This window comes from Heptranchias perlo, chromosome 8 (assembly GCF_035084215.1).
Source record: "Heptranchias perlo isolate sHepPer1 chromosome 8, sHepPer1.hap1, whole genome shotgun sequence".
Classification (NCBI taxonomy): Eukaryota; Metazoa; Chordata; class Chondrichthyes; order Hexanchiformes; family Hexanchidae; genus Heptranchias; species Heptranchias perlo.
In genome coordinates, this window is record NC_090332.1 from 15,192,930 (window position 1) to 15,207,397 (window position 14,468).

At 45.5% G+C, this 14,468-nt stretch overlaps 1 protein-coding gene across 1 annotated transcript in view; it reads left to right on the top strand.

Moving 5' to 3' along the window:
* The first annotated feature begins 1,511 nt into the window (after nt 1-1,511).
* Nucleotides 1,512-14,468, top strand: part of ryr2a (ryanodine receptor 2a (cardiac)) — a 471,729-nt gene continuing 458,772 nt past the window's right edge. The window contains exons 1-2 of the mRNA XM_067988444.1: nt 1,512-1,758; nt 12,096-12,165. Of these exons, the coding sequence (XP_067844545.1) occupies nt 1,512-1,758; nt 12,096-12,165 (317 nt within the window). The remainder of the gene's footprint in view (nt 1,759-12,095; nt 12,166-14,468) is intronic.

Below are 14,468 nucleotides of genomic sequence, written 5' to 3' on the forward strand. Positions count from 1 at the left end.
TTGAGTCCTCCATTGAGTATCTTGGCCCTGCCAGTCGGCCTGTTCTATAGCTAGAAAATTTGGAAATATAAGCCAAATAGCACTGTACAATAACCATGACCATAATGTAACAAATATATTTATTATTATATTCATGATTACATCTGTGTGTTTCTGGTGTAGATTGAAGCAGTAACTTCAAAACAAATATGACTAGAATGTGATCAGATACCTGTTTGTTGTTTTATTAGAATTTTGAGCCACTCGCAACAGAATACCTAGCCTCTGACCTGCTTTAGTAGCCATGGCATTTATGTGGCTGGTCCAATTGAGTTTCTGATCAATGATACCCAGCATGTTGATGGTAAGACCATTGAATGTTAAGGGGAGGTGGTTAGGCTCTCTCTTGTTGATGGTCATTGCTTGGCACTTGTGTGGCGCAAATATTACTTGCCTGTTACCCAGGTCTTGCTGCATGCGGGCATAGGCTGCTTCTTTATCTGAGGCAGAGGAGGCCCAGGACATTGGTCATATATAGGAGTAGAATTTCCTATGGGAGTGTCAATGGATGTTATTTATATGGATGTCCAGAATGCATTCGATAAGCTTCCACACAAGCGACTGTTAGCAAAAATAAAAGTGCATGGAATTGGAGGCAACCTATTGACATTGGTAGGGAATTGGTTTGGATGTAGGAGACAGGGAGTAGGGATAATGGGTACTCCAATTGGCAGGATGTGACTAGTGGTGTCCCCCAGGGATCTGTACTAGGGCCTCAGCTTTTCACTATATTTATCAATGACTTAGATGAAGGAATAGAGAGCTGTATATCCAAGTTTGCTGACGACACCAAGTAAATAATGTAGATGGGAGCAGAAAGTTGCAAAGGAACATTGATAGATTAAGTGAGTGGGCAAAACTGTGGAGAGAAAATTTCCAATTTAAGCCCTTGCTTTTGAAACAAATATCCTTTTTGTTGTGCCAAAATGCATCATGTGCAATATTCATCTTTTCAAACTGCTCCCACTTTCAGTGGTAGACCTGCAACCACCAGTATTTTGATATTACAGATCATAAAAATGCTTTCACCAGACATTACCTTCATTGAAACAACACATGGCACTATTAGAAGAAAGGCAGGGGATTCCTTCTGATGTCCTGGCCATATTTATCCCTCAAAAACATCACCAAAACAGATTATCTGGTCATTTATCTCAAAGGAGTAAGTTGAGGCTCATTCAGGACTGGATTTCAGTCAAGCAGTCAGGCAACACAGAGGCAGTAGAGGCGTCGAGACAGGTGGTGGAAATGTAGAGCTGGGTGTCATCTACATGCATTTTAAAGCTGACCCCATAGTCTGGCTATTCCTTGGGCCTGCTCCCACTCCTCCACTGTAACTTTGCCAGAAGTGTGGCAGAAACCTTGTTTACGTGTGTAAGCGGGGTTTTACTGCAGCCCTGGTGAAGCTAAGGTCGCAGATCAGGAGCAGCTACGCGGAAATTCCTGGCCCATGTCCTTGGATGAAGTTGCCAATGGGGCAGCATGTAGATGAGGAAGAGGAGAAGACCAAGAATGGATCCTTGATGGATTCCAGAGGTAATGGTGCAGGGGTGGGGAGAAAAGCCATTGCTGGAGATGCTTTGGCTAAGGTTGGAGTAAATCCAAGTGAAGGCAGTCCGACTGAGCTGGACAACAGAGAAGAGGTTTTGGAGGAGAATGGTGTGGTCGCCCGTGTCAGAGGTTGCGGAGAGGTCGAGAAGGACAAGGAGGGAGTTACTGGTAAGACAATTTGGTGTTTACAATTCTTCAGCCATGTAATTTGTACCAGTGGTTCTCATTATACAAGACCTAATCAACTAACCTGATCCTGGAGCCTCAATGCAGCTAGAAAAATTAAAAACTGAAAAATACTTTTTTTGTGCTCATCTTGTTCTCTTTTCCCTTATTCCCAAGGGTGGGAAGAGGCTCGTGTGGAGCATAAACACTGGCATGGACCTGTTGGGCCGAATGGCCTGTTTCTGTGCTGTACATTCTATGTAATTCTATGTAACTCTTTGGTCTTCCTTCAGCAACTACCTCTTTTAAGCCAAGAAGGAAGTCAGGCGATCTGTTTTGGGCTTTGGCTAATTCTAGCTTAATTTAGTGTCAGGTGTTTACTACTTGTGCAGTTATGTTCTCAGGCTCTGCGTGGCAGAGGTACTTGCCCCCTGCTTAGTGTTTCCACCTGACAGCACTTATAAGATCAGAAATTTAGCCCATGGGGTGTAAGCTTAGTTTCCACCAGCCGTGCCAAAGGACATTGGAGCACTAGTGATCTGGGCCAACACAGTGACTTTTGTTTTTTGAACACCTTGGGACCAACTAGAATGTTTCTCAAGGAACACCAGTAGGATCTTCATTCCAGTTCTAAAGAAACACTTTGTCAGCAGACTTATAATCAATGTGTAGCAGTCATGTGTTTTTTTTAAAGTCCGAGTGTGAGATAACTGACGATCTAACTTCAGGGGCCCGATGTTAGCAGGGCTGCGGGTTCTCGGCCGGGGGGGCTATCGGGCGCGTGGGTAATGCGCCCGGTGATATTAGTCAGCTTCCCGCGCGATTGTAGCAGACAATCCACTAATTGGATCCACTTACCTGCTCCTCCGGGTTCCCCACTGCTGATCTGCGCGTCGGGCGGGCTGCGCATGCGCAGTAAGATCTCTCAGCTGGAGGCGCTCTATTTAAAGGGGCAGTCCTCCACTGACAGATGCTGCAACAAATAGCAAAAATTACAGCATGGAGCAGCCCAAGGGGAAGGCTGCTCCCAGTTTAATGATGCCTCACTCCAGGTATCATTGGATGGGGTGAGGAGGAGGGGGAGGACAGAGATCTTCCTCCCGGCAGGCGGGAGGAAGCGGCCTGCCTCTGCCACCAGGAAGGCATGGCTCGAGGTAGCAGAGGAGGTCACCAGCGCAACCAACATATCGCCCACCTGCATACAGTGCAGGAGGCGCTCCAATGACCTCAGTAGGTCAGCCAAAGTGAGTACACGTAGTCTTTCCCCGACACTCCGTCTGCCATATCACTGCCCCCACCCCACATCTCCTTCAGCACTGCCAACACTATCTGTCACATCACCCCTCATACCCACTCAAACCTCATCCTCATCTTACCTGCACCTACTCACCTCGCCAGTACTCATCCCGCCACTACCACTCAATCCAATCCTCATACAATCTCATGGCTCTATCTCATACTCACCCTCTCGTGCATCTCTTTCACGGCCAGCCTCACTCAAGCTGCCACTACCTGTGCTGCAGCCACAGGGCATGCATCACATATGTACAGTAGGCAGCGTAAGGCAAACGTGTCGTGAGCATGAAGGGGATGCACAAGGGTGTTTGAGGGTTTGTCATGGTTGTTACTTGTATTGAATTTCTGACCAACTCACATTACATATTATATTGGCACCACTACTGCCATGTCTTCGCGAATCCTGTCTGGTTTGTGCAATAATGCCCGCTCCTGAGGATCACTATGAGGACCCACAACTGATGCCACGCATTGTGTCACTGCAGAGTGGGTGTAGGTGTATTTGCAGGGCTCTTTGCGCAGACGACTGAGAGACATCGGCTATGTCCCCGGTTGCACCCTGGAAGGATGTGGAAGAGAAGTTGTTGAGGGCAGTGGTGACTTTGACAGCGACAGGTAAGAAGATGGTGCTCGGGCCAGCCAGGAGCAGCTCGGCATGAAAGAGGCTGCAGATGTCCACGACTACATGTCGAGTGACTCTGAGCCTCCATGTGCACTGCTGCTCAGAGAGGTCCAGGAGGCTGAGCCTCGGTCTGTGGACCCTGTGGCGAGGGTAGTGCCCTCTGCGACGCATCTCTCTCTGTGGTAGCCCTCCCTCCTGCTGTACAGGTGGATGTGTCACAGCACTGTGTTGTGGAGCTCCACGTGTCAGAGGTGGACGGCGTGGATGGCGAGGCTGGTGATGCTGTTCGCCCTCCGAGGAGGTCATGACTGCAGCTACGGCGGCCCCCATCCGCAAGATGTACACCTGAGGGGTCCGCAAGGTAGGTACATGTCTCCGGACCCCGGGGTAAGTGTGCAGGTTGGTGACTTTGACTGTCAGGAGGAGGGTGGTGGAGGCCAAACTTTGTCCCAAGTGACAGAGTGGCCTCCTGCAATGGGTGAGGGTCTCCCCCCGCCCCCCCCCACCTGTCAAATGGACCTTTGCAGCTGCCACAGGCTGACAGCTGAAACACGTCCATTTGACCTGGGTGTGTTTCCCTCAGTGTGGGAAACAGTCCCAGTTTGTTCTCAAATCCCACCCCTCCTCACATAATCCCTTAATCAGGTCAGTTAATGACCTGAAATACCTAAATAAATACTTTCAAGTGGCATCCCGCTGGCTTTAATTGCCTGCGGGATTCCCACCAGCGGGGGCTGCGCGCGCACGCCGGCGCATCAGCGGGGAACCCGGAAGTGCGCGGGTTCGGGCGGGCTCCGGTCCCGCTCCGGGATTCTCCGATTTTCGGAGCCCCCCCCGCCAGGAACGCACCCGATAGCGGGTGCTAAAATGACGCCCCAGAAGTCCCTAGAATGTAGATCTGGTGGTTAGAAGTGATGACTAATTATCTAGAGTTCAGATACACTAGCTGGAACAGACCATTTTGTTTTCCAGAGCTGGATTTAGCCAAGGGTTTTCCAAGAGCCCTGAAGTCATTTTTAACTGAATTATTCAGCAAATGTTTTTAGAGAAGCATCCAGGAAAGTCTGCACTGACATTTTGTACTGCAGTTTCTCTAGACCTCTTATAAGATTTCCTATATCTTCCTGGGAGATTTCTGCAATAAATACAAAATGTTATCTTCTTTGCTTTGGACCAATTAAATTGTAATTCTCTTTTATTGTTATGACACAGAACAATAATTATTTAAAATTGAAGCTTGATGTTCAATTTTGCATTGGATCTTTGGCTATAAACCAAACCTGCTTAAATTTGAAAAAAAGATCTCAACCCTAATTAAAAGATAGCACTGAAATTTACTCATAAATACGAGTCTGTCGTGGAGCATGTGCAGCTGTGTTTAGGAGGAATCTACTTCCTAACACTGCCCCCAAGGGGTGCCACTAACTGTCCTTTGTCCAGTGCACTCTGGGTAATTGTTTGCAGTGATATCATAACTCTATTTAATTTGTAGTGTTTAGCAACTTCCAACAGAATAAAAGTACATATGTTTAATGTGAAGTAAAATAAAAGGGAACAGTTATCGGCAAAATTGCTAATGCACACTAAATATTTATTTGGTGAATGTCAGGTCTCGTTTATGTAGAGGAGCTTGTATTTTACAAAAATCACAACCAAAGTACATCCACTTCTTGTTCTCCTGATGCCTCAGTGGGCAAATGCGTTGCTTGGTGAGATGCTGAGCCGTACAGACCAATAAAATCTCAGATTTGATCACCAGTCTCTACTGAATAAGCTAAGCTCAACCAAATTGGCAGTAAGAATGCTACAATTGGTCTCAACACCTCTGAACTAGGGAAGGGGCAAATCATCAAGGTTCCTTCATTATCCAGTAACTCTGCTGGAATGGGTGCTGAGCCCAACCCCCCAGCACAAGCTCCTTACAGATGAATAAAGACATTAGGCCATCTTAAATAATCTATCCAGAACAACCCTACTCTCCCTCACTGTGGTATCTAATTGTTTCTTAATTGATTCCAGGGTGTTCACCTCCACCACTCTTTCCAGAAGTCCATTCCAAGTGTTTGAACAAATGAATAAACTTGCATTTGTGTAGTATCTTTCACGTCCTCAGGATGTCCGAAGCACTTCACTGCCAGTGAACTACTTTTGAAGTGTAGTCAGTTGTAATGTGGGGAAACATGATAGCTAATTTTGCAAGGTCCCACAATCAGCAATGAGATAAATGACAAAATAGTCTACTTTGATGATGTTGGTTAAGGCACAGATGTTGTCCAGGATGCCAGAAGAACCCCCCATCTCTTCTTCAACTCATGCCATGGGATCTTTTACATGTACTTGAAGTGGCAGATTGGGCCTCAGCTGAACGTCTGATCTGAAAAACAGCACCACTGATAGTGCAATACCACCACAGTATTGCACTGAATTGTCAGCTTAGATTATGTACTCAAGTCTCTGGAGTAGAGTTTGAACCCACAACCTTCTGACTCAGAAGTGACAGTACTACCACTTAGCCACTGTTACTTTCTGTATTGATCACTCTCTGCGTGAGAAAGAACCTCTTGCTATCGGTCCTAAAATTACCTTTTATTAATTTGACTCTGTGTCCCTTTGACCTACTTCTGTGTTTTTTTAAAGTCGTATTTTACCAAATCTTTTTATTATCTTATATACTTCTATAAGATCATTCCTCAGGTACATACTTTCCAAGGGTGAAAAACTCAAGTATCCTTAGTTTTTCCCCATATCCCAGATCCCTGACATTAGGAATCAGCCTCGTAGCTCATCTCTATACTGCCTCCAATGCTTGAATGTCTCCCTAGTTTCTCAGTGAACAGAGCTGGACACAGTACTCAAAGTGTGGTCTGACCAGAGCACTGTACAGTTTGATCAGACCTTCTTCTGGCTTCCAATCTACTGTTTTGGCGATATAGTTCAACATTCTATTGGTTTTATTGATTGCTGTTCTTTTTTTTTATTCGTTCACGGGATGTGGGCGTCGCTGGCGAGGCCAGCATTTATTGCCCATCCCTAATTGCCCTTGAGAAGGTGGTGGTGAGCCGCCTTCTTGAACCGCTGCAGTCCGTGTGGTGACGGTTCTCCCACAGTGCTGTTAGGAAGGGAGTTCCAGGATTTTGACCCAGCGACAATGAAGGAACGGCGATATATTTCCAAGTCGGGATGGTGTGTGACTTGGAGGGGAATGTGCAGGTGGTGTTGTTCCCATGCGCCTGCTGCTCTTGTCCTTCTAGGTGGTAGAGGTCGCGGGTTTGGGAGGTGCTGTTGAAGAAGCCTTGGCGAGTTGCTGCAGTGCATCCTGTGGATAGTGCACACTGCAGCCACAGTGCGCCGGTGGTGAAAGGAGTGAATGTTTAGGGTGGTGGATGGGGTGCCAATCAAGCGGGCTGCTTTATCTTGGATGGTGTCGAGCTTCTTGAGTGTTGTTGGAGCTGCACTCATCCAGGCAAGTGGAGAGTATTCCATCACACTCCTGACTTGTGCCTTGTAGATGGTGGAAAGGCTTTGGGGAGTGAGGAGGTGAGTCACTCGCCGCAGAACACCCAGCCTCTGACCTGCTCTCGTAGCCACAGTATTTATATGGCTGGTCCAGTTAAGTTTCTGGTCAATGGTGACCCCCAGGATGTTGATGGTGGGGGATTCGGCGATGGTAATGCCGTTGAATGTCAAGGGGAGATGGTTAGACTCTCTCTTGTTGGAGATGGTCATTGCCTGGCACTTATCTGGCGCGAATGTTACTTGCCACTTATGAGCCCAAGCCTGGATGTTGTCCAGGTCTTGCTGCATGCAGGCTTGGACTGCTTCATTATCTGAGGGGTTGCGAATGGAACTGAACACTGTGCAGTCATCAGCGAACATCCCCATTTCTGACCTTATGATGGAGGGAAGGTCATTGATGAAGCAGCTGAAGATGGTTGGGCCTAGGACACTGCATTGGTTGGATATCTTGAGTGTTCAGTCACTAGGACTTCTGGATCTCTCTCAGCTTCATTCTTAGCCATTCATGGAGCTCAATTTTGAAATGGTGGCAGGTTGGCAGCGGGGGGTGGGTGGGTGAAGGTGCGTGTGGCAAACCTGCATAAACAAAACTTACCGTTTCCAACGTGGTTGCATCGTAATTGATGGTGATTAACGTGCTGTCCGGGTTTCGAGCCCGGCAGCCAGCTTGATTGACAGGGGAGAGGGGAAGATCGGGGGTGAAGAAGGGAAGATTGGGAGGTGGGGTGAAGAGGGGCAGATCGGGGGGGGGGCGACGGGAAGATCGAGGGGGGGGGAGAGGGGAAGATCGGGGGGGGGGAGGGGGAAGATCGGGGGGCATGGGACATCGGAGTGGGGTGGAAAAGTAGGTTGATTTTGTGTTTTAACTTCATGCAATGGTTTTTTATTTAATTTATTTTGTTTCTTTTTGCCTAATCCGGCCGTTCACGTCTGGTTTCACTGGGTGTGAATCAGAAGCGGTGGGCAAGCCGCCCAGGTAAGTTAAAAATCGTTCCAACTACCTAATATGTCACAAGTAAAGTGCCTTAAGTACCCCGAACGGGATTTCCCCGATTTTTGGAGACCCCTCCCCCCAACGCACCCGCAATTTCCTGGGAAAATAGAGCCCATGGAGTACATGCGACACCTATTTTTCTTCCCATGTGCAATACCTTATATATTTCTCTGCATTAAAATTCATCTGTCATTGTTTGGCCCACTCACATTTTTTGTTTAGCTCATTCTGTAAGTTCTGGGCTGCCTCCTTTGGTTCCACTGCCTCTCCGAGTTTGGTACATCTGCAAATTTGAAGAATTTGCATTGAGTTTCTGAATCCCAGTCGCTGATGTAAATTAGAAACAGCAGTGGTCCCAACATTGAGCCCAGAGGCACCCCACTCAACACTTCCTCCACAATCCTGACATTACCTCTTTAACCTGCACCTGTTGTTTTCTTTTACCCTTCAGCCAATTTTTTTTTATCCATACCAAGTTTTGCCCTGAAGCTCCACGGCTTTCAGCTTAATTAGTAACCTTTTGTGTGGAACTTTATCAAATGCCTTTGCAAGTCTTAAGTACACAATGTCATACAGTCTAATTAGATTGGCACTTTCTCAAAGAAATCAAGGCTGTTGGTCAGGCAGGGTCTTGCCTGTCTCAAGCCATATTGACTACCATTTACCAGGTTGTTGTTAAACAGATAATCCTCAAGTTTATTCTTGTTAACCGATTGCATTATTCTACGTGGAATTGAAGTAAGACTATCGGGTCTGCAGTTGTCTGTGTCTGTTTTGCCACCTTTTCTTTGAATATGGACACCACATTAGTTTGTTTCCAACCTACTGGTACCTCCCCAGTGTCCATTGACTCCCTCCTATTGATTGTCAGTGCTCTCGCTGTCTAGGCTCACTCATGAAGAATGGCCACTTGGGCGACTGCCAGCATCTGTGCAACTGTACTGCAGTATGAGTCAAGGACACATACAGATCAAAACAGAGCTATCATCATGTTGCAGCAGCCTGCTGCTTCTGGGTAGAATACTGTGCAAAAGTACGTTCAGTGTAAAATATTCATTCCTGTGGATGTGAAGATTGCTATTTATTGTTGGAGTGAGGTAAAATGTATAGTTATTATTTGAAGTTACAATGGAGGCGATTTTTGTCGAGTGGACATGGGGGGGGGTTGGGGCGTTGGGGGCAGAGGGGTGGGTGAATGGGGCTTGATTGCATTGTCTCCATGTCACCGGCAGGAGACCTGATCCATTTTTATGGTCGGGTATCATTAATGTAAAATCAGTGAGCTGCCAGTGCCAAACAAGCACAGCCTGGCAGCTTACCAATCGATGGAGGGGGTTTCCAGAAATCCGGCAGCTGCTCCATAGACTGAGCCAGAAGCATCCTTTTGGGGGGGTGGGGGGGGGGGAAGGCAGGGAGGGGGAGGGTGGAATGTGATGGTGGGTTGGGTGGCGAAAATCCAGCAGCAGCCCCTCCATGTTCCTCCTGGCCCTACAAAAAAAATGTAAAGACTTACCTGTAATGTTCCCAGAATGATCTCCAGCAGTCTCTTTAAGGACCAGTCAGCAGTCTCTTTAAGGACCACTGGTTATGCTGCTGAATGCTCACTTCCACCAGGCAGCGTGTTCGCAGTGTGTATTCCACCCAGATGAAAATTGCAATGCATCTTAGGACCCCAATTTATTTATTTTGACGAGTCTGTTTAGTGTGGGAGCACTGGCCTCCTAAATCGAGGCCCACTTGAAAATTGCATCGGGCGGGCCTTGGGTGTCAACTGAACAGTAAGGCCCCTATGTTTACAGGGAGGCGGGGAGGGTGCGGGGGCACGTGTTTGCGGCCGGGAAACCCAGAAATCTCAGGAATGTGGAGGTCCTGCCAGATTACACGGTGTCTGATTTTGAAATCAATTAAAAAGAAAATCGAGCGTGGTGAAAAAAAGGCTGCTGATTTGCTCTCCTGGCGATGACCAATTTCACTCCCATTCTATTTCATTCTCTAGCTATAAAGCAAAAACCCTTTAGTTAAATTGCTACTGAAAAATTATTTTTCTGTTTTCTTTGTCTCTTGTTAGATCTCTTCCCTGCTTCTCAAACTTGTGTTCAGATCCCTCCATGGCCTCGCCCCTCCCTATCTCTGTAACCTCCTCCAACCCCACAACCCTCCGTGATTTCTCCGCTCCTCCAATTCAGGCTCCTTGTGCATCCCCGATTTCCTTCACCCTCAATTGGCGGCCGTGCCTTCTGCTGGCTAAGCACTAAGCTATGGAATTCCTTCCCTAAACCTCTCCGACTCTCTACCTCTCTGTCCTCCTTTAAGATGCTCCTTAAAACCTACCTCTTTGACCAAGCTTTTGGTCACCTGTCCTAATATCTCCTTACGTGGCTCAGTGTCAAATTTGTCTGATAACGTGCCTGCGAAGTGCTTTGGAATGTTTTACTACGTTAAAGGCACTACATAGATGCAAGTTGTTGTTGTTGTTATGGAATATACACTCTTAACTCAGCCAGAAGGGTGGACAGATGCCCAACTCAAAAGCCTCTGCCAGTGATGTAGGTTTATTCAGGTTACAAAGCTGTACCAATACTTTATGCATGTTCAAGGACCAAAGACAGTAGAGGGGTTGTCACCTGTAAACAGCAGGGCATTAGGAGCAGATAGGCATGGAGCTGTTTATTTCACAAAAAATGAAAATGATCGGTTAGCTCCTCCAATAGCATTTTGTCTTTTAAAAAGCATTTGGACAGTTACATGGGTAAGATGGGTATAGAGGGATATGGGCCAAGTGCAGGCAATTGGGACTAGCTTAGTGGTATAAACTGGGCGACATGGACATGTTGGGCCGAAGGGCCTGTTTCCATGTTGTAACTTCTATGATTCTATGATTCTATGATATTGTGCATTGGGCACAATTGGGAGAGATCTAGGATGAAAGTGCCAAGCAAGGATACTTTTCCCTTGCTTTCCTTAACAAAATACATTGCAGTTAAGATCTATAAAAGCAATTAACTATGCACTTAGCAGAATTTTAACATTGAACAGCCTCAGAAAATTCAGCACTGAGCAATGGAAAATATTCTCATCTTATTTGCAGCCATTGTCCATTTTAACTGTCCACAGTTACTATTCTTTGGATACTCTTCATCTACACATCCTAGACTCCTGCTGTGAGAACAAGTCAGACATAGAAAGTAATTAAAAGCTCATCTCCCTCAGGAGGTTAAATAACAGGTAAACTGTATATGCTCTGTGGAAAGAATGAGCTTGATGGGCTGAATGGCCTTTTCTTGTTCCATATTTCCTTATCATAAGGTAGCTACAGCTTAGAAAGGCCAATTGGCCCATCTTGGCTCATCCATCAAGAAGGAACCTGCACTGCCTTGTCCCAAAATCCAACTGTATCTTAAATGATTCGAGTATTTTGCCTTCATTTTCCAACACAGAAATCCATTCTGCGTGTCTATCACTCTGTGTGTGAAGAATAACCTCCTGATATTAATGCTAAATTTGTCTTCCACTAATTTTAACCAGTGTTCCTATGCACTATTGTCGCTGTTTAATTTCAAGTAGTGTTCCATTTGCCTTTTCTATATACCTATCTTATGTATCTCTGTGAGCTCCCCTTTCAGTCACCTCCTTTCAAGGCTGAGAAATCCAGATTCCTCCAATCTTTCCTCATTACTGAGTCATCTGATGCTAGGGATCAGACTCATGGCTCCTTGTTATTATGTACAGTAAATGGTCAAAATGAACTAGTCTATCATTAACCTTTTTAAGTTTGAATAAAGTGAAGTTTGGCACATGCTAATAAAACCTTTCCTGTGTTATTCCTGCCAGCAATAAAGAACTCTGTTTTCCGGTGATTTACATTTCTGATTTTTGCTCCATGCAATTTAAAAAGTATTTTGTGCAATTTAGGGGCATTCTTTGGACGTGTCAAGGTGCAAGATTTCAGTACTGCAGATAGCAACTTTGGATGGGGTATGGGGTATGTTAACTTCAAACACTCTCAGATCACGCATATTACAGGATAGAACCCCTCTATACTATCTCAACAATATACCCTTGACCTTATTCTCAGAAGAACACCTCTAGTAACATCTTCATTTTTACATGAGCCATCCTGTAGCTTGGCCTTCATACAATGGAGACTTAAAAAAAACAACACAGATACAGCGTTTAAAAAATAAGTAATGTTCTGTTAATTTTTTTTTAAATGGTCTTACACCCAACCTGAATTGAGTTAAAGCTAACTCATTTCACTTTGACCTTTTATAGTTGATGGAAAAGGGAGGCTTTCATGCCATTAATTTGGTCTGAATTCAAATTCGGAGATAAAAGGACAGTATTTCAATCAACTTGGCCTCTCAATAACCTATTTGATTTTATTTTGATTGTGATATCGATGCTTATCTAGAAAGTATTACATTGTCATAAGAATTATTTTTTGCCTAAACCTTAGTGGAAAAATGCCTTTGAATCTGCTGTTGAAATATTAGCAAATTTCAAAAATGATACACTGGAATGAAGATCACTTATGCCTGCAGGGCATAGCAGTAAATCATCTCTGAGCCTGAGTCTGCAGCACTCAGTGGTGTTGATGTAATCTTTGAAGTTACAGTAATTTAAAAAAATCAGCAGGAGAGTAGTTATAGAATGCCTGAGTTGTTTTTGGATGGGGTATGCGGTCTCTCCTCTTGTTGTTTGGGTTCTGAAGGAGATGGTGGAATTGAAGAAATAATGAAGCAGAAATCCTATCCATTGTTGTGTCACTATGACCGGAAACGCAAATTACCTGACATACAGATAACATTTGGACATTTAGACTTCCCATAAACCAGGGAACTCTAATAGTGTTCATGCTTCACTGAGCAACATTGTTTTCAACCTACCTGCCATCCACTCAAGGCTTATTTAGGAGTGAGAGTTAAATCATCTGAAGATGCAAACAGATCAAGGACCAGCAAAACCTTCCAAATTTCATAGCACGACTTGTGTGCGCAATACTTTTATATGATAGCCAGTGTGATAATCAGGATAAAGACCATGAGGTCCATGGCCTGGCCTTTGTGTAGTTGGAGCCTGACTGGAATAATACAGAAACAGGTGTTGAGTAAGTTTTTTCCCTTTCTCACCTCAACATGTGTGACTCACAATGGTGAGTACATTCCACAGGTGCCAGTGTCTGCCCGAGGCCTCCTTTCATCCAGGTTTCCATGGGTGTGCTGAGGACTCGCCGTCTAACACACCAGCAGGCCGGAAAATGTTGCAGCATCCTTCCCTGCCTCCGATTTTAGTATGCGAAGGAAGCTCCTGCTGTATTTTACAGGAATTCTGCGTGCTACAACACCGTTACCCCCACCCCCCGCCTTCCCCGGCCCAAGAAAGTTTGACGATCCCAAAAACTGGTGCTAAGTGGGCAGGACGAAATCCAGCTCCATTTCCCTACTACATGTTCAGGCACAAATGGGGCCAGTCAAGAGATCGAAATTGGCTCCATTCCTATTCAATGCATTTCAGGCATGTAATTCCTGACTTTTAAACCTGCTGACGTGTCTAGAACCTTGGTTCTTAAAGAGAGAGTGAGGGCTTCTTAATTTATTTTTAGAATGCATTGTTGAATGCCTTTAGAGCAGTAATTTATTTAAGTGCTTTAATATTTTTTTTCAATCAGAGTTGTGAATAATGTATAGAACAGTAGACCTTATCTGAAGTAGGTGTTCAGTACTGTACAATAAGTATTGCATAAAAGGAGCACCGGCTGTGCTGAGAGAGTAGGAGGCAAATGTCCGAAACCAAAATATCACTGAGAAACCACAGTTAAAATCTGGGTTTACGGAAATAATTTTTTCATCACTATCATAAATGTTCAAATGATAAGCTTCTATCCTGAAAAGAAAGATTTGCATTTGTATTTACTGACAAGGCCATTTCCAACCACTTCCTCACCACCCACATCTCCTCTCCCCCTTCCAATCGCAGTTCCTTCTTTTTTAAAAATTCGTTCATGGGATGTGGGCGTCGCTGGCGAGGCCAGCATTTATTGCCCATCCCTAATTGCCCTTGAGAAGGTGGTGGAGAACCGCCTTCTTGAACCGCTGCAGTCCGTGTGGTGATGGTTCTCCTACAGTGCTGTTAGGAAGGGAGTTCCAGGATTTTGACCCAGCGACAATGAAGGAACGGCGATATATTTCCAAGTCGGGATGGTGTGTGACTTGGAGGGGAACGTGCAGGTAGTGGTGTTTCCATGTGCCTGCTGCTCTTGTCCTTCTAGTTGGTAGAGGTCGCGGG